Source organism: Desmodus rotundus, chromosome 6 (assembly GCF_022682495.2).
Source record: "Desmodus rotundus isolate HL8 chromosome 6, HLdesRot8A.1, whole genome shotgun sequence".
NCBI classification, from domain to species: Eukaryota; Metazoa; Chordata; class Mammalia; order Chiroptera; family Phyllostomidae; genus Desmodus; species Desmodus rotundus.
The window spans coordinates 46,708,677-46,736,087 of NC_071392.1; the positions used below are offsets into that span (position 1 = coordinate 46,708,677).

The window sequence follows — 27,411 nt, forward strand, 5'->3', positions numbered from 1 at the left end:
ATACTTGGAACCCTTATGCACTGTGAGTATAATTATAAAAATGGTACAATGGAAAATATTATGGAGGTTCCTCAAAAAATTAAATATAGAACTACTATATGATCTAGCAATTCTACTTCTGGGTATCTATCCAAAAGAATTGAAAGCAGGGTCTTGAACAGATATTTGAACACCCATATTCATAATAGCACTATTCACAACAACTAAGAGGCAGAAGCAACCCAAATGTACATTGATAGATGACTGGGTAAATAAAGTGTGTTACAGTCATTCAATTGAATGTTATTTAACCTGAAAAAGAAAAGAGGCCAGACCCAAGAGGGCAAAGGATAAGTGGAAGCTACACTACCTTCCTCTCAGGACCAAAGTGGAATTACAATTAAATTAAAGAAAAATCATCATGAATAACCAACTGAACACTAGCTAGCAAGAAGCCTCATAACCAAGGACAAATGGAAGAAACCACTTTACTACAATGTGATTGGTAGAAAGTGAAAAAGTGCAAGAGGGCTGGCTGGGATCCCACAGGCCATAGCTAAAGTTCCTGAGGAATATTTCAGCAGCCAAAGGGTTCCCCCTGAGAAGTGTGGGGTCTAAACCCCAAGCTGGACTCCCCAGCTTAGAGCACCAGAACTGGGAAAGGAACCCAGATACATCCAGCTATGAAGAGCAGCAGGGTTCTATCTGTCAGGGAGAGATGGCCCAAGACACTGAGAGATTCTTAAAGAGACAGTGCACAAAATTTCATTTGCAGCCACCTACCCTGGGCTCCAACAGAGGGAGGGAAGAGTGGACTGGAGATATGAGAGGACAGAGTGGGGCTGGTGGCTCTGGGGAGAGAGCTGAAGGGTCAGTCATCAGGATCCCTGTGCTGAGTCATTCCCCATAATGCAGAAGCCATCTTTCTCGAGCAGAGCATTCCCCTCCAGTGGCATCAACCTGAGGGGAAGCAAGAGCCCTGCCCACAGGAATCTATCTAGCCCCATCCTGTGGAGCTTCAGCCAGGTTAGAGGCTATTTCAGTGATTAAACATAACAGCAAAAGCAGACCTCTGTAGTGCTGAGACTTTAGCCGACCAATATCCCCAGGCTCTGTCCTGGTAAAAGTCAGCCTTGGCGCCTAGCCTGGTTCTTTCTGCACACACTCAGGCCCAGCAGAGGGAGCCATGAGCTTCAGATCACTGATAGCTCCTAACAGGTTGCCCAGGGCCAGCCACAGGCAGCATCTGACATAAGGCTCAGTCAGTCTTTGCAGATCTACCTAACACATAGAAGCAAATACAAAGAAGCAGCCAAAATGGGAAGACAGAAAACAGTCCCCAAATGAAAGAATATGATAATTCTCCAGAAGAAGAACTAAATGAAATGGAGGCAAGCAATTTATCAGATATAGAGTTCAACATAATGGTTATAAGGATAATCAACAACATGAAAAAAGATATAGAAACCAAAAAAAGTCAGAAATAAAAAATGCAATATCTGAAATAAATAATACATTAGCAGGAATAAACAACAGGTTAGATAAAGCAGAGGATCAAATCAGTAATTTGGAAGACAAGGTAGAAAAAAAACACCTAAGCAGAGCAGCAAAAAGGAAAAAAATAATTTTTAAAAATGAGGAGAGCTTAGAAACCTTTGGGATTACCTGGCATGTAACAACATTCACATCATAGGAATACCAGAAGGAGAAGAGAGTGAGCAAGGAATCAGAAACCTATTTGAAGAAATAATGACCAAAAATTTCCCTAATCTGGTGAAAAGACACACAAGTCTAAGAAGTACAGACAGTCTCAAACAACATGAAGCCAGAGAGGGCTACAAAAAGACACATCATTATTGAGATGGCAAAGCTTAAATACAAGGAGAGAATCCTAAAACCTGCAAGAGAAAAGCAGGTGGTTACCTACAAGGGAGCTCCAATTAGACTGTCATCTGGTTTCTCAACAGAAACATTTCAAGCCAGAAGGGACTGGCATGAAATATTTGAGGTGATGAAAAGCAAGAACTTACAACCAAGGCTACTTTATGCAGCAAGGTTATCAATTAAAATTGGAGAAAAATAAAGAGCTTCCCAGACAAAGGACTGCTGGTCAAGATGGAGGCATAAGTAGACACAATTCACCTCCTTGCACAACCATGAGAAGGACCACAACTAACCTCAAAACAAAAAACATCCAGAACTGCTAGAAAATTGAACTGTAGAAAGTTCAAAACCAAGAATTTAAAGAAGCCACATTCATCCAGACAGATAGGAGGGGTGGAGATGGGAAGCCAGGGAAGAGAGGATGAGGTGTGGCCACAGCGAGGTGGCAGTGACTGGCAGAATGGGTGGTCCCACATTCATGTGTGGTGGATAAAAATTGGGAAGGATACCTGGGGAATGAGAGATCCCAGCCAGAGGCCAGACCGCACAGCCCAGGGTTCCAGCATCAGGAAAATAAAGCCTCATAACTTCTGGCTGTAGAAGCCAGTTGGGTTGGGGCAGCTGAAGAAATTGCTGGTCTCTCAGGAGAGTCTCTTTAAAGGGCCCACACAATCTTATAACATGTGCAAACCCACCCATCTGGGAACCAACACCAGTTGCATATGGGAAGTGGGTGAAGTGACTGGAAGTAGGGCGTGTGCTGAGTAAGCCTCCAGCAGCCAGGCAGCAGCACTGGCCCATCTCCAACCCCTCCCCCATTTGCAGAGCCACAAAGTGGTGAAGCAGGTTGCCCCACCCTGGAGATATCTAAGGCTCCACCCCAGCCAATTTAACAGGTGTGCTAACACAGGAAGTCAAAGCAGCTGTACCTAATACACAGACACAAATGCAAGGAGGCTGCCAAATTGAGAAGACAAATAAGGCTGAAATGGAAGTGTAGAAAAAAAACCCAGAAAAAGAACTAAATGAAATGGAAATAGCCAATTTATCAGATGCAGAGTTCAAAACACTGGTGATAAGATACTCAGGAACTCACTGAGTACAGCAAAAGCATAAAGGAAGAAATGAAGGCTACACTAAGAGAAATAGAGAAAAATCCACAGGGATCCAACAGTCAAGGAAATGAAGCCAGGGTTTAAATCATCGATTTGGAACATAAGGAAGAAATAAACAGTCAACCAGAACAGAATGAAGAAACAAGAATTCAAAAAAACAGGAGAGAATAAGAAGACTCTGGGACATCTCCAAAAGTGCCAACATCTGAATCATAGGGATGCCAGAAGGAGAAGAGGAAGAACAAGAAATTGAAAACTTATTTGAAAAAATAATGAAAGACAGCTTCCCTAATTTAGTAAAGGAAATAAACATATAAGTCCAGGAAGCACAGAGAGTCCCAAACAAGTTGGACCCAAAGAGGGCCACACCAAGATACATCATAATTACAATGCCAAAGATGAACAGAGAATCTTAAATGCAGCAAGAGAAAAGAAAAGAGTTACCTAAAAAGGAGTTTTCAAAAGACTATCAGCTGATTTCTAAAAAGAAACCTTGCAGGCAAGAAGTATTCAAAGTGATGAAAAGCAAAGGCCTATAACCAAGATTACTCTATCCAGCAAAGCTATCATATAGAATGGAGGGGCAGATAAAGTACTTCCCAGAAAAGGTAAAGCTAAAGGAGTTCATCATCACCAAGCCATTATTATATGAAGTGTTAAAGGGTCTTATTTAAGAAAAAGAAGATCTAAAAAATGGGCAAAGGACTTGAACAGACACTTCTCCAAGGAAGACATACAGGGGGCCCAGAGACATAGGAAAAGATGCTCAGCATCACTAGCCATCAGAGAGATGCAAATTAAGACCACAATGAGGTACCATCTCACACCGGTCAGAGTGGCCAACATAAACAAATCAACAAACAAATGTTGGAGAGGATGCGGAGAAAAGGGAACCCTAGTGCACTGTTGGTGGGAATGCAGACTGGTGTGGCCACTGTGGAAAACAGTATGGAATTTCCTCAGAAAACCAAAAATGGAACTGCCTTTTGACCCAGCAATTCCGCTGCTGGAATTATACCTAAGAACCCTGAAACACCAATTCAAAAGAACCTATGCACCCCAATGTTCATAGAAGCATAATTTACAATAGCCAAGTACTGGAAGCAACCTAAGTGCCCATCAGCAAATGAGTGGATCAAAAAACAATGGTACATTTACACAATGGAATTCTATGCAGCAGAGAAAGAAGGAGCTCATACCCTTTGAGACAGCGTGGATGGAACTGGAGAGCATTATGCTAAGTGAAATAAGCCAGGCAGTGAGGGACAAATACCATATGATCTCACCTTTAACTGGAACATAATAAATAGAAAAAAAAAAAAAAGGAAACAAAATATAACCAGAGACATTGAAGTTAAGAACAATCTAACAATAGCCAGGGGGGAGTGGGGAGGGGACAGTGAGGCGAGGGGATTACAGCAACTACTATAAAGGACACATGGACCAAATCAAGGGGGAGGGTGGAGGTGGGTGAGGGAGGGGGGTTTGGCTGGGGTGGGGTGGAGGGATGGGGAGAAAAGGCATACAACTGTAATTGAATAACAATAAAATTTTTTTAATAAATAAATGTACATTTTCTCAAAAAAAGAAAAGAAAAAGAAGATCAAAACTATGAACAGTAAAATTATAACACAATATCAACAACTGAACCTAAAAAAAAACTAAGCAAACAGCTAGAACAGGAACAAAATCATAGATATGGAGATCATTTGGAGGGTTATCAGCGGGGAGGGGGAATGGGAAAATATGGGAAAAGGTGCAGGATTTAAGAAGCATAATTGACTCCAGCTGGTGTGGCACAGTGGCTTGAGCACTGGCCCATGAACCAAAGGGTTCCGGTTATGTTGCCAGTCAAGGCACATGCCTGGGTTGTGGGCCAGGAGCCTGGTTGGGGGCATGCAAGAGGCAACCACAGATTAATGTTTCTCTCCTGCTCTTCCCATCTCTAAAAATAAATAAATAAAATCTTTTAAAAATATTGATTGACTATAAAGGTGTGTGTTTATTTCTGGGCTGTCTTTGTCCCATTGATCTATGTGTCAATGCCAATTTTATGCCAGTTCCATGCTCTTTGAATGTTATCACCTTTTAGTATAGTTTGATATCAGGTAGTGTGATTCCTCCAACTCTGTTCTTTCTCAGAATCACTCTTGCTATGCAGGGCATTTTTTGGTTCCATATAAATTTTTTAAATATTTGTTCTAGTTCTATGAAATATATCATTGGAATCTTGATAGGAATTGTATTGATTTTATAGATTGCTTTGGGTAGTGTGGACATTTTAATGGTGTTTAATTTTCCTAGCCATGAACACAGTATGTACTTCCACTTATTTGTATCTTCTTCAATTTCTTTCCTCAGTGTCTCATAATTTCCCAAGAACATATCTTTTACATCCTTGGTTAGATTTATGCCTAGGTATTTTAATTTTTTGAAACAATCATAAGTGAGGTTGTTTTCTAAATTTCCCTTTTGATAGGTCATTATTGGCATATAAAAATGCAACTGATTTCTGGATATTAATTTTGTATCTGCTCATTTACTGAATTCATGTATCAGTTCTAGTAGTTTCTTGGTGGAGTCTTTAGGATTCTCTATGTATGGTATCATGTCATCTGCAAATAAAGATCATTTTATTTCTTCCTTTCCAATTTGGTTGCCTTTTATTTCTTCTTCTTATGTGATTGCTTGGCTAGGATATCCAGTACCAAGTTGAATAAGAGAGGTAAAAGCAGACATCCCTGTCTTGTTCCTGATCTTAAGGGGAATTCTTATAGGTTTTGCCCATTGAGTATGATGCTGGCAATGGGTTTGTCATATATGGCCTTTATTATGTTTAGGTATGTTCACACTATTTCCACTTTGCTGAGAGTTTTTATCATAAACAGATGATGGATTTTTATCAATGCCCTTTCTTCATCTATTGATGTGGTCGTGTGGTTTTTATCCTTCATTTTGTTTATGTCACATGTTGCATTTAATGATTTGTGAATGTTGTACCAACCTTGCATTCCCAGAATACATCCCACTTAATCATGGTGTATGATCTTTTTGATGTATTACTGTATTTGGTTTGCTAATATTTTCTTTTTTATTTTATTTATTTATTTTTAGAGAGAGGGGAAGGGAAGGAGAAAGACAGGGAGAAAAATATCAATGTGTAGTTACCTCTTGTGTGTCCCCCACTGGGGTCCTGGCCTGCATCCCAGGCATGCACCCTGACTGGGAATTGAACCGGTGATCCTTTGGATCGCAGCTCAATCCACTGAGCTATACCTGCCACGGCTGCTAATATTTTCTTTAAAATGTTTAAAATGGTAAATCTTATTTTATTTGATTTTTACCACAATAAAGAATAAACTGCCTGTGTTACCATACATCCATGTGAGGTTCTGCAGCCCACCACTCATAAATTCCAGAGGCAGAGATTTGGTAAAAAAGAAAAGGGCTATTTATTTAAAAGCTATACAATTTAGAAAAATAATGGGCTTCTGCCTCAAAGCTTATTCCCTTTAAAACACCCAAAAGAAAATAACCCCTTCACCTCTTGTCAGCTCAGTTCAAGGACATGTTTGGAATTCCCTTGTCCCATTTAAAAATACTTTCTCCCATTTAAAAATACGATATGCAAGTGGCTTCAGCAGGAATTATCCAGGCAGCCTGGCAGGTTCTCAGCACAGTCTGGCTTCAGGTGGTGTCAGTCTCCAGCGCTGCTGCCGCTGCTTTTTGCACAGGGAGGGACATGAGGCTTGTAGCCTGGCCATGTGGTCTCCAGGACCCCCTCAGCATAGGAACACTTGGGCCCCCTGGTCCCCAACCAGGGGTAGTGAGGATGAAGGAAAGAGGGAGAGTTTTTGTGCAACTGCCACTTTTAAAGTCCTAGCCCAAAATCCCACATGCTGTGGAAGCAAAGAGGGTCTTTTCCTGTGTTGCAGCCTGTCAGTTGAGGCCTGGCAAGTCCACTCTAGATTCAGGCAGACAGAAGAATATTCATGGAGCCCTTGGGATGTCTGACATGCCTTTATTCAAGGGCGAGCAATCCACACACGCTGCAAGCTGCGTGTTACACTGCATGTCACCTGTATTCCTGCATAGCACCCAGCGGGGAGGCCCCACCCCCTTAAATACTGAATACAAAGCTGGCAAGGTGCCAGCAGATATGCAACAGAGCTTCATACTATGCATACAAGCCTATTCAAGGCTATGGGAACAATTTATCAGATCCAGTCTCAAGGTTTTGAGAACACTACTTATCAAGCCCATTCTCAAGGTTATGGGAAACTGCTTCCCTTAGTTGCCCAGACATCTGGGTGAGGAAGCCAGACTGCCTCCATTTACCCCGCATTTCCTTTATCAAAACATTTTGTTAGCCAGGTACATGGGCACAGCGGCTCTGCCTGGAGTGGGGTGTCACCTTGTTACATGTGTGTTGTGATCTTTTCAGCCCGTGCAGGCTCTATGCAAGCCATGTCATGAGCCATGTTAGTTCTTTACCATTCCCTGGGGCTACGGAGTCAGTCAAGCAGTTTCGGTTCTGAATTCAATCCCACCTTGGGCACTTCCTGACCCCTCTTGGGCATCCCTCCCCTCTATCAAGTGGTCTGACCAGACCTCTGTGTTACACCTACACTCTTACTCTTACTCTTATTCTTACCACTCAGATTCGATGGGCGGGAAAAAAGACCCCACCTCTCAATGGGAAGAATGGAAAAGACTCTGTAGCCACCTTTAACCTGCCATGCCCACTGCGGGGCACATCTTGTCTAAAGCACCTAAGGCCACATATGGTGGGATATTATTTCCAGGGCACTGTATTCAATTTCCCAGAGATATGCGGTTCCAGAAGGCCCTGTTAGAGGCGGATGCAGTCTGAAACAATAGAATGGGATAAAATGACTAAGTCTATATAGCCAATGAGAAAAAAAATGGCCTGGAATTCCTCCTGTACACATTTATTTTTATATATTTTTTCAATTATAGTTTACATCCAGTATTATTTTGTATTAGTTTCAGGTGTACATCATAGTAGTTAGACAATTAAATACTTTACAAAGTGTTCCCTCCAATAATTGCAGTACCCGCCTGGCACCATATATAATTTTTATAATATTATTGACTGTATTCCCCTGTGCTGTCCTATTTACATCCCATGACTATTTTGTAACTACCAATCTGTACTTGTCAATCTTTTCACCTGTTTTATCCAGTCTCCCAACCCCTCTCTCCATTGGCAAATTTCAGTCTGCTCTCTGTATCTATGAGTATGTTTCTATTTTGTTTGTTTATATTGTTCTTTAGATTCCACATATAAGTGAAATCATATGGCATTTGTCTTTCTCTGCTGTATTTCACTTCCACAACAAAGATTCTGTAAGCCATTCTGCTAAAAGCCTGATACTCCCACCAAACATTTTTTTCACTCAAACAGTACCTTGCCTCCCAGCTATCCTGACAGTAGGGGCTCCGGAACCTAATTGGATAGCTCAGATAGAAACAATCAGCAGAAGTTGATCACAGGAGACCTTTCAAAGTCCACAAACACATAGGAAATTCAACAACAAACCATTTAGATAGAACAATGTGGCCATTACAAATGCTGTTGTCATGAGCGGTGGTTCAAATGACAGCTTCAAAAAGGATTTGCAAAGATCCCCATGGAAATGGAACATAGGCAAGTCGGAGCCCATGACATGTTACAAGGACAAACCTGACTGAACAAAGATTCAAAGCATCATTGGATGACTTTTTATTCAGTTCTGCTCTGTACAAACCTGAGAGAATAAAACATCTTTTAAATTGCCTCCCCTGAGCTATACAACATCCATGGTATGTGGGAAATGTTAAGCAAAAGTTTTGAAAAAAGTAGAATATTTTACAAAGCAAAGATCACAGCGTAACCACACTAATGTTTCCACTAAATTCTGCAAACTACCTTTGTGTCTCATAGTCATCAGACTGAAGGAGAGATGGTGGCATCTGCAGAGGAAAACCCTGCCTTTTATCTTTTTTTACCTGGTTTTGTTTGGCAGGATAGCCCTTCCCAAGCCTTCAGGTGGAAAATTCTTCATTTTACATGCCATTTAAGTCATTGCAATAGCATTCTAATTTTACTCCCCACAGTAAAGTGTTTTCCTGATATTGTGTAGGGAGTGTTTGTGTTGTGATCACCACTGGAACAAATGTGTGTTGGTTATTTTTAGCCTGGCATGGTCTGCAGAATTCTCACATACCCTAGGGTTCCTGTTGCATGGTGCTGTCACGCACTAGGAATTAAAAATACACAGTGGTGGCAGTGTCTAAGTAACTCAAATTCAACCAAACATTCCTAGGAGGCTTTGCGATGACAGCTGGTACTCACCAGTAGGACTGGGACTAGGATGAGACCAATGAGGTGCCTAGTGTACAAAATTTAAGGAGGAAATCACCCTAAATTTGCACAACCCTGAGAGTTAGAACCTTTTTAAATATTGCACCCTGGTGCCTCACTGGCCTCACCCTAGTGCAGGGACAATTCACTGACTTCACCACTCTCTTATTTTTTTTTAGTTGTAATTTTTTTAAATTATATTTCATTGATTATGCTACTACAGTTGTCCTAATTTTTCCCTCTTTGCCCCCCTTCACCCAGCACCCCCCACGCCCTCAAGCAATCCCTTCACCATTATTCATGTACATGGGTCATGTGTATAAGTTCTTTGGCTACTCCATTTCCTATACTGTACTTTACATCCTCATGGCTATTCTGTAACTACCTATTTGTACTTCTTAATCTCCTCACCTCTTCACCCATTCTCCCCTTCACCCCTCCCATCTGGCAACCTTCCAGTAAATAACTTCTTTTCTCTTGCTTTTAAGAGTCTCTCTTTGCCTTTAACCTTTGGCCTTTTAATAATGATGTGTCTTGGAGTGGACCTCTTTGCATCCATCATAAATGGGACTTTCTGTGTTTCCTGGACTTACATGTCTATTTCCTTCACTAAATTAGGGAAGTTTTCTTTCACTCTTTTTTCAGATACATTTCCAATGTCTTGCTCTTCCTCTTCTCCTTCTGGCACCCTTATGAGGCAAATGATGGACCTCTTAAAGTTGTCCCAGAAGCTGTTTATAATATCCTCATTTTTTTTTCATTTTTCTTCTTGTTGTTCTGCATGGTTGTTTTTTGGTTCTTTATGTTCCAAATCATTGATTTGATTCTTGGCTTCATCTATTCTACTTTTGTTTCTCTGTAAATTGTTCTTTATTTCAATTAGAGTATCCTTCTTTTCTGAATAGATCTTTTTTTATGCTGCTGAGATCCTCACTAAGTTCCTTGAGCATCTTTATAACCAGTGTTTTGAACTCTGCATCTGATAGGTTGCTTATCTCCATTTCAGTTAGCTCTTTTTCTGGAGTTTGATCTGTTCTTTCATGTGGTCCATGTTTCTTTATCTACCTCATTTTGGCAGCCTCCCTGTACTTGTTTTAATGTATTAGGTAGAACTACTTTGACTCCCTGTCTTGGTAGTGTGGCCTAATGTCGTAGGTGTCCTGTAGGGTCCAGTGGCACAGCCTCCCTTATCATCCAAGCTGGGTACTTGAGGTGTGCCCTTTGTGTGGGCTGAGTACACCCTCCTCTTGTAGTTGAGTCTTGGTTGCTGTTGGCAGATCAATGGGAAGAATTTACCCAGGCCAATCAGCTACAAGGACTAGCTGTAACCACTGACCACTGATCACCAACCTTCACCATCCATGGAGGATCAGCTATGGAGGGGCAGGATGGGATTGCTCTGACATGTTCTGCAGCTGTCCAGTGGGTGCATTGGCCCTGGGGTTTCCCAGATGGTGCAGGCCAAGTTCAGCCCCCACCTGTGTTTTACCTGGGGCACCCTGCCTGAGCTATAAAGCAATCTGAGATGGCTTCTACTTATGCTGGGCTTGGAGATTCCTAGATGAAGCCAAGCTGTGACTGTAATCTGGCTGCTGCTAAGGCTCACTGAAGCCAGCTGTTGCTTGACTGATAGGATTTAGGAGTCAAGACCAGCCATCCTTGTGGAAAAGCAGCTTGGGTGGGCCCATACACTGGGTGGGACAGAGCCTCTGTGCATTTTCATGGTGGGTCACACAGTGTTAGCCAGGTTGATGGAGTCTCAGATATGGCACCAGCCTATCGGCTCTGTGGGAGGAGAGCTCAGCAAAGGGACAGTGGCCTTTGCTCACCCTGATGCCAAACACTTAAATCTCTCTCTGTATACCACCGTGCCCTTCAAGCTGCCATCCCAGTTTTGGACTCAGAGGGAGCAAGTCTGAATAGGCTGACTCCGTGTGTGGGCTCCCCAAGAGGAATTGCTTAGAGCTCCAGCAGCCTCCTCCACCTACTTAATCCTTGCTGGTTTTCACAGCCAGAAGTTATGTGGACTTATATTCCTGGTACTGGAATCCTGGGCTTGGGTGGCCTAGTGTGGGTCTGGGACTCCTCGCTTCTGAGATAGCCCTCCCAAATTTTTATCCATGTGGGTGTGAAAACAGCCTGTTCCATACCCACACCTCTCCTGCCAGTCTGGGTGGATGTGGTTTCTTTAATTCTGTAGTCGTCAGACTTCCAATCAACTCAATTTCTGACAGTTCTGAGTGATGGTTGTTCTATATTTTAGTTGCAATTTTGATGTGATTGTGAAGAGGCAACCCATGTCTGCTTACATCACCATCTTGACTGGAAGCCCACTCGCTTATTTTTAATTCACTTCTAAACTCCCTACCCAACACTGATATGATGGATAAGTAGTGTAGTCCAATTTTAACAATTGAACAAAGAAAAGAGCTTTCAGAGGGAAGGGCTGAGGACTTCCAGTAAAGATGGCAGTATGGGTAAACATGGTATGCATATCCTCCCACAATCATATCAAAATTACAACTAAACTCCAGAACAACCATCATCAGAATGACCTGAATAAAAATCTTACAACTAGAGATTTAAAGAAGCCACATTGAGACTAGAAGGAGGGGAGGAGATGCAGAACAAGCTGATCCCACACCCACATGTGGCAGATAAAAATTGGGAGGGATATCTCACCTGCCAAGGTCTTCCCTGAGGAGCAAGGAGTCTGAGACCCACACCAGACCACCAAGCCCAAAATTTCAGAGCTGAGAAGAGAGGTCCCTACATCTTTTGGCTATAAAAACCAGCAGGAATTGAGGCTGAGTGAGAGGGCTTCTAGAGTCCCAGACAGTTATTCTTGAAGCGCCCATGCATAGACTTACTCAGACGTACTCCCTCTGAGCAGGGGCAGCAGCTCAAAAGGAGCCAAAGACATATGGGGAGGAACTGAAGTGTCTGGCATCAATGAGAGTGCTAGGGGGATGGAGGGAGCAGCTTTGTCCCAGACAAAAGTGCTAGCGGATGCCATTGTTCTTTGTATGAGCCATCTTCCTCTCCCAGAGCCAGCAGGAAGGCACCATATCTGAATCTCCATCATCCTGGCTCACATTGTTTGGCCTACCCTGGTGATTCCCTGAGACCCCACCCCACGAAAATTATGGGTCCACCCAAGCTGTTTCTAGTGCCTTTTCCGTACTAATGGTCTGTCTTGGCTCATGCTTCAGGCTTTCCTAAAATCTCTCAAACAAGCAGCAGTTGGCCTCAGTGTGACCCATACCCCTCACAATGTAACTACAGGCCCAGCACTAGCAGCAACCAGCCGTGGTTCACAGGTTGACCTCTCCTGGGTACCTCCAAGCCCAGCACAAGTTGCAGCCAGGTGTAGATAGCTTGGTAGCTCAAGCTGGGTGGCCCTAGGCAGAACACAAGCCATGGCTGACTTTAACCTGTACCTCCCAGGAGGCCCCAGAGCCAGTAGACCAGGTGGACAGCTTCAGACCATGTCAAAACACCATCCAACTACCTCCACAAGGACACACTCAAGGAGCAAACTAAGCAGGCACCAGGCCCCACTGAAGTTAAGTCCTGCTTTGTGGAGCAGGCCCTGAACAAGTAATACTGTATGGTGGTTGATGGTTGCAGCCAGTCCTTGCAGTAGATCGGCCTGGGGGTAAATCCCTCCCATTGTGATGCCAACAGCAATCAAGGCTTAATTATAAGAGGAGGGTGTACACAGCCTTCAAGGTGGGGGAGGTGGAGGAAACAACTGTAATGCCCAGCATGGGTGATTGAGGAGACTGTGCCACTGGACTATAGAGGATGCCTACCACATTAGGCCACTCTACCAAGCTCAGGACACATAGCAGCCCTACCTAATACCTAGAAACAAACACAGAGAGGCTGCCAAAATGAGAATACACAGAAGCATATCCCAAATGAAAGAACAGAACAAAATTCCAGAAAAAAAAAACCTAAACAAACAGAGACAAGCAATCTACTAGATACAGAGTTCAAAACACTTGTTATAAAGATATTCAATGAACTTAGAGGAAGAGTAGTTGAACATAGAAAGAATTTCAACAGCATAAAAAAGGACATGGAACCCTGTCCAGGTGGCTCAGTTGGTTGGACCATCATCAATACACCAAAGACTGCAGGCTCGATCCCCAGTCAGGACACATACCTATGCTGCAGGTTCGATTCCCAGTCAGGGTACATATGGGAGGCAACTGATTGATGTTTCTTTTTGACAACAGTCTCTCTCTCTCTCACTCTCTCTCTCTCTCTCTCTCTCTCTCTCTCTCTCTCTCTCTATCCCTTCCTCTCTCTCTAAAATCAATAAACATACCCTTGGGTGAGGATTTTTAAAAAGGACATGGAAATGATAAAGAAGAACCAGTCAGAAATGAAGGATACACTAACTGAAATAAAGAATAACTTGCAGGGATTCAACAGAGTAGATAAAGCCAAGAATCAAATCAGTGATTTAAAATATAAGGAAGCAAAAAACACTCAATCAGCACAGCAAAAAGAAAAAAGAATCCAAAAAGAAAGAAAGTAGTGTTAAGGAGACTCTGGAACTTTACACGTACCTACATTCACATAATGGGGGTGCTGGAAGAAGAGAGAGAGCAAGAATTTCAAAACCTATTTGAAAAAAATAATGACAGAAAACTTCCCTAATCTGGTGAAATAAATAGACATACAAGTCCAGGAAACATAGGAAGACTCAAACAAGAAGAACCCAAAGAGACTCACACCAAGACACATCACAATTAAAATGCAAAAGGTTAAAGACAAAGAGAGAATCTTAAAAGCAGCAAGAGAAAGGCAGTTAGTTACCTACAAGGGAACTCCCATAAGGCAGTCATATGATTTCTCAACAGAAATTTTGCAGGCCAGAGGAATTGGCAAGAAATATTCAAAGTCATGAAAAGCAAGGACCAAGATTACTCTACCCAGCAAAGCTATCATTTAGAATCAAAGGACAGATAGTTTCCCAGATAAAGAAAAGCTAAAGGAATTCATCACCACTAAACCAGTATTACATAATGTTAAAGGATTTTCTTTAAGAAGAAGAGGGAAATAAGATCAAAAATATGAAATAAAATGGCAATAAATAAAAATCCATCAGCAAATAAATCTTTAAAAAAACAAAGTAAACAAACAAGCAGAGCAGAAACAGACATAGAGAACATTGTGACAGTTGTCAAAATAGTTGCCAAAATAGCCATAGAAACAGCCGTAGAGAACATTTTGACAGTTGCCAAATGGGAGGAAGATTGGGGGGATGGGGAAAAAGGTGAGGGGATTAAGAAGTACAAATCAGTTGTTACAGTATAGTCATGGGGATATAAAGTACAGCATAGGGAATATAGTCAATAATATTCTGATAACTATGTGTGGTGTCAGATGGGTACTAGATTTATCAAGATGATCACTTAGTAAGTTACATAATGTCTAATCACTGGGTGTACACCTGAAACTGATATAATAACATATGTGAACTGTAATTGTAAAATAAAAAATGATTTAAATTTTTTTAAAAAGTAGAAAATGTTGAGTAATCAATGGTGAGATTACAGTGGGGGATCCAGTAAGGGATTTAACCACAGGGAGGCTACAGGTGACCCAAGACTAGAGCAGATCCAAGAAGGGTTGGTGATAAATGACCTGTCTTGGTCAGTCCCTGGGCTGTGGGCCCAAACGGTGGTGTGTAAATAGGAACCTCTGTGAGACTGGTCACAGATGTTCCTTTCCTGCAAGGGAGATGCCTACCTTGCAGGAAACTCGCTTCTCCTCCCCCTAAGCTTGGGTGTCATTGCTCTGGGTGCTGCTCTAAATGTCTCCCACCCCTATTTTCTCTCTTTCCAGCCCAATGGGATATCATAAAGCCAAATCAGCGGGCTTAGAGCTGGAGAAAGAGAAAGAGGGAGTCTCCAGTCCTAGATACCAACAAATGGTTTACACCAAAGAAGGCTTTTCTATCATGAAATCAGTATATTTATTTGAGAACTCAAGAAAATGGTGACTACCTCTTCACCTCCCTCTCCCCTGGTATCACACCCATATAGCCCTGGGAACTTCCATACACTACCTTCCCTTCCATATGCATAACCACTTTTCAACACCCATTTCCCTATTCTCCTTGATATATTTACAACCCCATTCCCTTCTCTCTCCACATCAGCTAGCATCTTTCATGGATCTAGCTGGAAAAAACAGACATTCAGCTCTGTGGATTTTAAATTTAAAAATATCCAGAGTAAAGAATGCTAGAATAGTGAAATTTTGGACCCACAAACTCAACTTTGGATTCCATCTAGCAAGAGCACCTTGGTGAGACCAATCAAGGTTCAGAAACTCCCATAGCACTGTGTAAAATCTGTGGATGGCTTATGTTGCTTTTAACAACATCTGAAGAGAGATTCTGTTCCCCAGGGCTTCTGCTGGGATGATTCAACCTCAGAAAATCATTACAGACTAATCATCATTATGACATGATCATATTTCAGTTTTCCCCTGTGTGGTCTGGGTACATTAAAGTAACAGTTCTCTCACTAAGAGTTCATTAAAATCATAATGTGCATAAGATTTTTTAAAGTGTATTGAAAAACAAGGGCATAAATACTGGGAACAACAACAGAATCTTGCAGAGGATTCTCTAACACTCATTCAGACACCATAATCTTGTCCTGTGATATGGAACGAGGACTATAACTGAATAATGGGCCAATTATTTTAATATTATTTGTGCTTCTAAGTTCTCTGTGATGCAAAACCCAATAAGCCATTTTCTTTCAGATCAAATCTGGCCAGCTAAGTGCATTCACCCATCTTCACAATATTTAAGGGTACCCTTAAGCCCTGACGAGTAGTGCCAAAGTCTATGAAAATTATCCAGAGAATGGAGTCAGTCTAGTTATATCAATACAGGCATAGTCCTTAATATGTTGAAGAAAAGGAAGAGCAGCTAGCCCCTGAGAATAGTCTTAAATAAAGAATGTAAAAGAACAAATAGAGCTTTATATGCAAAGATATTTATTATTGACAATAATAAAAAATGAAACTTACCTACATATCTGACCATGGTAAAATAGTGGAGAATGGAATATTGAGCATGGAATGGAATATTATGCAGCCATTAAAAATTGATGCTAATGATGCTTAGAGTGGAAATGTAGAAAATTGTTTTCAATATAATGTTAAAAGTGTCATCTATACTATGATTCCAACTAATAAAATAAGTTCATATTTAGATAAGGAATGGAAAGAAAACAGCTGGTGTCTCAAGGTGATTGGACTGTGAATGATTCATCTTTATAATCATTTCTTTCCTAGCTGTTATAACGTTTATTATATAATAAATAAATAAAACGTGGAGGAGAAAGGAAAACACTCAAATGAGATATTTTCTGTATCAGGCAAAAAAATATTGACGATGCTTGGGATAGTTTTGCATTCTTCCTTGCTCCTTCAAAGTAGCCTCTAACTTTTACCCAAATTAAGAAATATGTATGTCTGGGTCGTGGGGGGGCCTTGCCAGAAGACTGTTTGTTTAATGGAACAAAAACCCTTCTGGCTTCTTTGATGACAAGGGCATTTGAAACATTTGTTGGTATGGGTTTTCTGTGATAAACACGCACAAAAGTCTTGCTTAAAAATGATGCATTTTTTCTTTCATTTCTCTTTTTCTTCCCCATCTCCCACCTCCCACTTTTTGCAGTTCTGCTAAGCCAATATTCTCTAGAATGAGCACAAGCTAAACAAATCGAATAAACAGCTTTTGTACATCAACATCAAGAAGGAAGACACTTGGGAGAGACCAGAGTACAGCGATGGATATGAACAAGAGTGAAACATCCACTTGTCAAATCTAGATCTGCAGAGATGGGAGTGATTTTCTAGAAAGAAATGTGATTATGGATAAAACACCAGCTCATTGGAAACTATCATTGTATAAGATCAGATAACATTCACAAGAAATTACATTCATAAGAAATCACATTCAGGAAATATTTCAAGGAAGAGGAATATAAATGTGTTAGAATTAACATGTAAAATATATATGTACTGAGGTTTGTAAACTGTCCTTTTTTAATCAAACTGAAAACAAAAAGCTTTAATTTTTCAACATTATTTTAAAAAAGGCAATCGATCCTAACATATTTTTATCTCAGTAGCCAAGAGGCTAATCAAGCATCATTTATTGAGGAAGTGTATTAGAAAATGCCTCTGAATATCTTCATAGGAGCCATTATCTTCGGTTCTCCCATCTCTGCTGTTCATTTATTTCATGTGTAATTAGTTACAATCACTCAGTTAAGAGATGTAACACAAAGTTTTTACCAAGTGTGTGTTCAGTTTAAAGTCTGTACAAGTTATCACTGAGAAAGTGTTTCTGAGGTATACTATTACTCCATCAAGCTGTATATTACAGGAAGTACATCTTTACATCATAGGTTCCCGAGTTCTCTCAGGAAACAGCATCAAGGAATTCTGAAAAATATAGATGCTCACATGTAATATACAGGCTGCTATCAAATAAATACTTTTTCTAATTCTCCCTAGTATATGCATAAGAATTTAATATACTTTATAAATAGGCATATGAAATATCTCTTCTTTTCCTTCCTATTTCTTTGCCATACATATCATGAGAAATTGTATTCTTTCTTTCCCTTACTGACAAGCACTCATTTTTGTTTTTTAAAAAAAATCATTTCATTAAAACTATTTCTAAATGATAGTAAGTGGTACTAAATAAATAAATAATAATTTATTAGCCTTAGAAATAAATGAATATATACTTATACAGGTCAAAGAAACTTGGTAGAAATAAATTGCCTTTTGTTTACTAACAATGGCTTCAAAAATGTTCAATTATTTCTAGTTGGTTGGCATCTGAAGGTAGCTACAACTGATCAGTTGTCTTCAACAACCTTTTGCTCCCAGGTTTCTCCCCCACCCACCATCATCCTCACCACAAATGCTGACAATATACCACAACAGAAAAATATTTACTATTGAAGTAGCCAATTGCTTGAGAATGATCACAAGCTAAAAGGTACACACAGGAATAATCAGTGTAAGCCAAACCATGTCCATACCTGAGCAGAAAACATGCCTTCATTTTTGACTCCAAATTAAGATAAGATAATACAAGATGTAATACAGATCACAGTTGCTCTCTCCTACCTTCTCTCTGTTAGGGCCACGCTCCTATTTTTGCCAAATACAGGGTCCGGCAGAAGTAACGCCTGCTTGAGCATGGTTAGTACAGTACGTGAATGTCTCACATGAGATGGACAGCAATTTGAAGATTTCACCTAAAATATCATATGGTGTGCTTGAGTGTGATATTGTTAGGTTAAAGAATTATATACTTATGATTTTGTAATAAAAAGGGGGCATTATTTGTGCCGGACCCCAGTATTTCTGGCAGTAACCATCTTTTCACCAAAAATGAGATTATGTTTCAAATGGCTAAAAGTATGTTACAGGTATGCTCAAATCAGTGAAGCCCAATTCACAAAGACATGGATTTTCTAAAGAACTAAATTTAGGGAATAATTTCTCTAAAGTAGCCATTCTAGGAGTTATTTTTTGCTTTAAATGTTAGCTCTCCCACTGCATTCAAATAACCCTACTTACTAAATTTAATTACACACAACTTTTCAAGAATTCATCTTTTATTTAAAGGGAGGTACTCTCTACTTTATCTGCAATAAAAATAGAAGGTATTGGGTTTCTCTAATCCATGTAAATTACAGATTCCATTGGGAGTTTTACATCACTAATAGTGGTGTTTACAAAATTGAAAAAGTGTTTTATAACCATATAAAAATGTTTTTTAAAAGTTTTTTCCATAAAACCTAAGTGTAATTTAGCATACCACAGTGCTCTAAAGATGAATCATTGATGATATACCATTTGTACATAGGTAATACATATATAAATCACTAAATGTTAAGTATAAGAAATATGTTTTTATCTTTTTAAAAAAATTAAGTGACTCCCTTTCTCATTCTGTTATGTTGTATTGTGTCCAAAAGTTGTGTGTAATTTTTTAAGGTCCAAAAAATGTAAAGAAATTTGTTGGAACACCTGAATTTCTGTAAAAAATAAAAATAAGATTTTGTTATTTTAAAGATTGCTTGGTTGTGTGGTACACATTTGGTGCATTCAGTGTTTGTCTTTGTCCAGTGATACAGGTACAGGTGATGATTTTTCTTTTTTTTTTTTTTTTTTACCAAATTTGTCATTTTTTTCTCTTTCTCATTCAATTATAGTCGAAGTACAATATCATATTAGTTTCAAGTGTACAACCCCATAATTAGACATTTATATAATTTAACAAAGTGATCACCCACAGGTGATGATTTGACTGAAATAACTATCCCCAAAACATCTCCTTGCTGTCACATGCCATAATATGTCACCAGCAGACATTTATTAGATAAAAAGGACCTTCATATAGAAAGTATGATTAACATCTCCAAAGCCTCTTTTAGCCAAATATAAACAAACCTCAGGCTAAATCTTCATATACTCATCAGAATAAAATTGATAAGTAAAAAACCTGACTATTCAAGTAAAACTTGACCTGAAATATTGAATTAATTGTTTAGTCTTTACTTTGCAAATGGAAAACAGCCACCTGTTCTTCAGACATGAGCAACCCTTTTACAATAGCTCATACTGAATGTGTGTTGTCTAGGTGGATTACAGTGCCAGATCCTTCATTTACTATATGAGTGTGAACAACTCTAAATCTCAGTGTCCTCAACTATAAAATGGATATAAATAATAATAAATCCTTGGCCCCATAGAGGTTTTGAAAATATAAATTACAGTGGTGTTACAGTGCTTGACGAGTAGGAGATATTCAATGAGTGCTAATTCCTTTCCTTTCTACTATATGCAAGTCATTGGAGGAAGAAAAAAAAACAGAAAGCACAGTCTCTGCTCTCAAAATGCTGAAAATAATTAGAGTAACATTTTTGATCAAGGATTGAAAATTCAAATGCCTATGGGGCCAGGTAGGTAAGTAACAAAGCAAAGTAGGCTTGGTTGGGGACATAATAGGAAATAGTGGGCACTGGAGAACCTAGGTCCTGTCTAAACAGAATAACATCAGTCGATGTTCTGATCTTGTCACTCAACAAATAAGTATGGAGTTCCTACTGTGTGCCCCGTACTGTTCTAAACCCTGAGAAGATAGTGGTAAACCAGACTAGCAAGATCCCTTGCTCTTAGGGGCCTAGTAGAAAAAGAGACAAAAAACAGAAAAATGTCAACTGACAATAGGTACCTTAGAGAGAATTAAAACATGGTGACATTTGTCTTTCTTTGACTGTCTTATTTCACTTAGCATAATATTCTCCAGTTCCATCCATGCTGTCATAAAAGGCAAGGAGACAGATGCCATATGATCTCACTTATAAGAGGAAGCTAGCCCTGGCTGGTGTGGCTCAGTGGATTGAGCACCAGACTGCAAAGCAAAGGGTAGTAACTGCTTGGATTGCCAGTCAGGGCACATGCCTGGGTTACCGGCCAGGTCTCCAGTAGGGGGTGCGTGAGGGGCAACCACACATTGATGTTTCTCTCCCTCTCTCTCTCCCTTCCCCTCTCTCTAAAAATAAATAAATAAAATCTTTTTCAAAAAGAGGAATCTAATGAACAAAATGAACTAATGAGCAAAATAGAACCAGAGACAGAGACATGGAAACATGGAACAGACTGACAGCAGCCTGAAGGGAGGGGGAAGGAGAATAGTGGTGGAAAGAAGGGAAAGGGACTAGTCAAAGGACATGCATGAATGACCCATGGGCAGGAACAACAGTGTGGGAATTAACTGTGGGAGTGGGGGATAGGCTGGGGGGAGGAAGGCAAAGGGGGAAAAATTGGAGCAACTGTATAGAATAATAAAAAAAAATAAAAAATAAAACGTGATAATGGGAAGGCTAATCAAGAAAAGCTGCTATGAAAAGGAGGCCTTTAAATGATAATGATAATAATGACCCAGGCCCTGGCTGGTGTGGCTGGATTGAGTGCTGGTCTGCAAACCAAAGCATCACTGGTTCAATTCCCAGCCAGGGCACATGCCTTGCTTACAAGCCAGGTACCCAGTTGGGAGTGTGTGGGAGACAAACACACACTGATGTTTCTTTCCCTCTCTTTCTCCTTCCCTTCCTTTCTCTCTAAAAAAAAATAGATAAATAACATTTTTTAATGGACTTCCTGGAAGTCTATTTCCTATGCCCCATTGAGGAAGTTCTCCTTCATTATGTTCTCAAATAAATTTGCAATTTCTTATTCTTCCTCTTCTCCTTTTGGCACCCCTAAGATTCAGATATTGGAACTTTCAAGTTACCCTGGATGTTCCTAAACTTCTATTCATTTTTTTTTCATTCCTGTTTCTTCATTCTGTTCTGGTTGAATGTTTATTTCTTCCTTCTGCTCCAATTCATTGATTTGAGTCCTGGTTTCCTTCCTTTACTGTTGGTTCCCTGTGTATTTTTCTTTATTTCATTTTGCATAGCCTTCACTTTTTCCTCTATTTTGCAACCATACTCAACCATTTCTGTGAGCATCCTGATTACCAGTGTTTTGAATTCTGCACCTGATAGGTTGGCTATCTCTTCATTGATTAGTTCTATTTTTGGAGCTTTGATCTGTTCTTTCATTTGAGCCAGATTTCTTTGTCTTGGCCCACCTGTTATGTTGCAAGGGGCAGAGCCTTAGGTTGCCTCACCAGGGTGGGGCAACCCACAAACATTGCTGCAGTGTGGCTCTGTATGTCAGGGAAGGGTCCGAGAAGAAAGAGTGCTGCTTGCTTGGCTCTGGGCTGGCTTTCAGTCACTTCCCCTGATACCCACAAACAAATTGGGCCCTTCTGGTGCTGATTCCTGGGTGGGTGGGCTTGTGTATATTCTTGGACCCTGTGGGTCTTTCCAACAAACTCTCCTGTGAGGCTGAGAGTTTCTCTTGCCATGGCAACCCTCACAGGTTTTTACAGTCAGAGGTTTTGAGGCTCTATTTCCTCAGGCTGGAACCCTGGGTTGTGCGGTCTGCCTCACTCCCCAGTTGTTCCTCCCAGTTTATCCACACGCAAATGTGTGATCACCAGTTGCCATCTTGCCACCCATCCTCTCTGCCCTGGCTGCCTGTCTCCACCCTTCCTGTCAGTCTGGATGAATGTTTCTTCTTTAACTCCTTGATTGTTGGACTTCCATACAGTTCAATTTTCTGGCAGTTCTGGTTATTTTTGTGTTTAAATTTGTTGTTGTCCTTCTTTTGGTTGTGCATGGAGGCAAAGTGCATCTACCAATGCCTCCATCTTGGCCAGAAGTCCTACAGTGAGTTTATTTTTTAATACACTGCTTGGTTTGCAAGAAAGTAAGTGAAATCCCAAAGGTATAAAAACGGAAGAAGAAGAATAGTAAACTGAAGACTGAGTATGAAGTGTAAGCAAATGCAAAAATTGGGACTGCCTGAGGCAACTCCATATATCAGAGTAAGGGAATGGGAGACAAAGCCTTGGGCATTGGAACTGAATGAGCTGAATTTGAGAATCCCACTCTAAAACAGGACACCTGAAGGTGACTACAACCTTAGACAAGGGTGGACCAGGAGAAATATTCATGCTAGCAAACAAAAGAAGCCTATCAAGAACCCTCTCTCCACACTAGCTCTCGATGGAGGGGAAATAAAGAAAAGAAAAGAAAAAGAGGAATAGTCACTCCTGAAATTTTTAACCCATGAATCTGGCCCCCTCAACCCTGGAATTTAATCTTACATACTTACATATGGTCAAAGAAATTACAAACCAAGAAATTAAAGAGCTTGCCAGAGCCCTGTAGCTGGCAGATACAAGCACACCCCTTGGCTGGAGGAAGGCATCTCTAACGTGGATCTCACCAATTAAGGCCAACAAAGTATGAGCCTCTTCTGTTTCTGAACATCTTGCAAGCAGAGATGCTGACTGCCTCTATTCCAGGCTATGTTTTCAAGGCTCTGGATGGCCAGCAGCCTGGAAAGATAGAGGGAAGCTCTCCCTCCAGAGAAAAGAATAGGTTTGTTCATTGTTCTGTAATAAAGATAATGTGTCCTTCTGGGGCAAAGGTCAGGCTGGCTCATTGCTCATAATAAAAGAGTCAGGGTCCCTAAGCTCAGTAATTTCTCTCCTGTAATGCAACCCAGTGTGATGCAGGCATCACCCAGCCCTCTTCTCCTAGCTCTCTGGGAATGTGGCAGGGGAAACCAACACCAGCTCGCTGTTTGCTGTGCTGACCCAGGAGTCTTGTGTTCTGCCAGCATCCATGAGACTGGCAGCTTAGCTTCCTAGTTTGCAAGTAGGATAAAAACCTCAGACTCTTCACAGTTCTTTATGGTTATCTACTTGGAAGAAAAGAAAATTAGATATCTAACTCAAATTGTACACAAAAACCTACTCCAAGTGAATTAAGAAGTTAATCGTGAATGGCAGAATTTTAACTTTTAGAAGAAAACATAGATAATCTCAAAAAAGGATTTATTGAACAAAACAATATCATAAAGAAAATAACTGATAAATTTGACTATATTAAAATAAAAGATTTTTGTTCATCAAAATATTCCAATAAAAAATTACTAAAGGTCACAAATTGGGAGAACATATATACAAAATACATTACTGGTAAAGGATAACAATACAGAGTATATAGAGAAGCCTTTAAAAGCAATTTCTTTTTTTTTAACAATAGACACATATTTCTTTTTTTTTTAAGATTTTATTTTTAGAGAGAGGGGAAGGGAGGGAGAAAAAGAGGAAGAGAAACATCAATGTGTGGTTGCCTCTCACTCACCCCTTACTAGGGACCTCGCCTACAACCCAGGCACGTGCCTTAGGCTGGGAGTCAAACTGGCAATCATTTGGTTTGCAGGCCCGGTGCTCAATCACTGAGCCACACCAGCCAGGACTAAAAATCAATTTCTTGAGAGCCAAAGAAAGGAAAAATGAGCAAAAGATATGTACAAGAATTTATCAGAAAAGAAGATACAAATGACAAACACGAAAAGACACTCAATTTCATTAGCAATGAAAAAATAACAATTAATTGCACAATGATAATATTACACATTGTACTGACATGAATAAAAGCCTAAAAATATTAAGCATTAGTGCAGTAATGGAATTTCTTATTACTATTGGTAAGAGTAAAATTTGGTATAATCACATTGAAAAACAATTTGGCATTATCTAGTAAAACCAAACATTTCATGCACAAAATTCATCAATTCTATTCCTAGGTATATATGCTGCAGAAACTCTTGCACATAAGGACCAAAATACATGTACAAAAATATAAAACTCTAATATTAATCAAAAGAGAATAAATAAATTATGGATTATGCACAATTTATTTTCCAGTTAATTAATTTACTACTACTGTAAGCATGGAAATGAATAATTTACAAACACCAACATAAATGATTATATTATATCAGATATATAATGTTGAGTAGAAAAAAAACAAGTTGCAGCAGATTCACTATGGCTCCATTTTTGAAAATCTCAAAAGCACACAAAATTAAACTATGATATGTTTAGTGATAAATGCTTAGATGGTAATACTAGAAAGATAGAAGCAAAGGAGTTACAAAAACAAATCTCAAGATTGTGGCTACTTCTAGGGAGTAGGGAGGGATTGCAATCAAGAAGTATACAGCGCTGGCTGGGTGGCTCAGTTGGTTGGAGCATTGTCCAGTACACCAAAATGTTGCAGTTCGATTCCCGTTCAGGGCACATACCTAGCTTGTGGGTTTGATCCCCTGTCAGGGCATGTACAGGAGGCAACCAACTGATGTTTCTATCTCTCTCTCTCCCCCTCCCTTCCTCTCTCTCTAAGAATCAATAAACATAATCAGTTGAGGATAAAATTTAAAAAAAATAAAAAGTATATAGGCAACTTCAGTAGTTCCAGATCTTTGTTGAGTGGAAGGTTCATAGATTCATTTGATTTTTGCTTCATAAGTTGTATACATATATCAAATATGGTCCAATGAAATAAGATAAAATTAACTGAATAGTTAAAAAGAAAACTGATGCCCTTGCTGGTGTGGCTCAGTGGATTGAGCACCAGCCTGAAAACCAAAGGGTCGCCGGTTTGATTCCCAGCCTAAGGCACATGCCTGGATTGTGGTCCAGGTCCCAGTAGGGGGGTGCATGAGAAGCAACCACACAATGATGTTTCTCTTCCTCTCTTTCTTCCTCCCTTCCACTCTCTATAAAAAATAAATAAATAATTTTTTTTTAAAAGAAAGAAAACTGACAATTATGAGGAAAAGGGATATTGGGGCAGGGTCAAGAGTAGAAGCACGGAGACTGGGGAAAGTCTACTGTAGTAGTCAAGGTGAGAGAAATGGTGGCTCAAACTGGAATTGTCAGAGTGGAGATGGAAAAAGCTATAAATTTGTGAGAGAGCAGCAAAATGACTTTCCTGGGAAGCTGACTCTGAGAAAGGTCAGGGTGAAGTAAGTTTATTAGGCAGGGCTCTCCGAATCAACACCTGTGAAAGGGAAGGAAGGGGAAAGGAAGGAAGCAAGCAGCATGGGCAGAAGGAGAAGATGGGCTGTGACGCTGTCTCAGTGAAGGCCCCGGCCAACCCAGGGAGCACAGCACCTGGGATACCTTTTCAGAGCGTCCTGCATTACTGAGGGTGTCAGGCCTCTAGCGTCAGTCACTGTATATGGGGTGTTACCTTGAGTGCAGTGGCTCTCTTCAGCCGAGGGCAATTTCCTCAAGATTGGGACATAGGGCTAGGATGTGGCAGCACATCCGGCAACTGGGGAAGAAGTCCTCTGGTCCTGAAGAGGGCTCTGGGGGCAGCTTGCAGCATCTACTATACATATGTGTTTTTGCAATATGACACTTCTTGATGGATTGAATGTGGAAGATGAGGAAAGAGAGCTACTAATTTTTGCTCTGAGAGTGGATGGGGGTGCCATTTACTGAGATAGGAAGAAGAGGAGGAGGAGGTTTGGGAAATGAAAATCCAAAAAATATTTTCTTGAAGTGTAAATTCAAGCTGTTTATTAGAAATTCAAGTAGTGATGTCAAGTTACACAGGCAGTCAGATGTAGATTCGCAGAGTTCTAGGGAGAAGTCCAGACTAGAAACCCAAATTTAATAGACATGGCAAGTAGATAGCTCTTTAAAGTTCTGAGACTGGATGTGATCATTTAGGAGGAATGTATAAACATAGAAAAGGACCACAGGCCAAGCCTAGACCACTCTGACTTTAGAAGTAGAGCAAGACTCAAAACTAGCTCTAAAATGCTGCAAGGACTGCAACAGCAGGAGAAACTCCTAGTCTCACAAGAAAGTATGTTGGAAAATGGGGCTAGAGCGGAGGAAGGTAGCGGAATTGTTCCCTCTCTTACCCCTCCGCCACAGACAGCACCACTAGGCAGCCAAGAGCATTGCCCCGCCTTCACGAATACCTAAGGCTCCTCCCCTTACAACATAACAGGCGCACCAAGACAAAGAAATCTGGCCCAAATAAAAGAACAGATAAAAACTCCAGAAAAAGAGCTAAGGGACAAGGAGATAGCCAACCTATCAGATGCAGAGTGCAAAATACTGGTAATCAGAATCTTCACAGAAATGGGTGAGTATGGTCACAAAGTAGGAGAAGTGAAGGCTATGCAAAGTGAAATAAAGAAAAATATATATGGAACCAACACTGAAGAGAAGGAAACTGGGACTCAAATAAGCAATTTGAATCAGAAGGAAGAAATAAACATTCAACAGGAACAGAATGAAGAAACAAGAATTCAAAAAATATGAGTAGAAGCTTAGGAACCTCTGGGACAACTTTAACACTCTAACACCTGAATCATAGGGGTGCCAGAAGGAGAAGAGGAAGAGCAAGAAATTGAAAACTTATTTGAAAACATAATGAAGGAGAACTTCCCCAATCTGGCAAAGGAAATAGACTTCCAGGAAGTCCAGGAAGCCCAGAGAGTCCCAAAGAAATTAGACCCAAGGAAGAACACACATAATTACATTACCCAAGTTTAAAGGTAAGGAGA

The 27,411-nt window shown here is 40.4% G+C and overlaps 1 protein-coding gene across 2 annotated transcripts in view; it reads left to right on the plus strand.

The window, feature by feature from the left end:
* The window catches only part of LHFPL3 (LHFPL tetraspan subfamily member 3), a 666,875-nt gene extending 647,453 nt beyond the window's left edge, over positions 1–19,422 (plus strand). For both annotated transcript variants that reach the window (XM_053927230.2, XM_024558032.4), the window contains one exon: positions 17,060–19,422. Coding sequence is in view for 1 of the 2 variants with exons in the window: in XM_024558032.4 (XP_024413800.3) it covers positions 17,060–17,088 (29 nt within the window). In the remaining variant the exon portion in view is untranslated. The remainder of the gene's footprint in view (positions 1–17,059) is intronic.
* Positions 19,423–27,411: the final 7,989 nt, after the last annotated feature.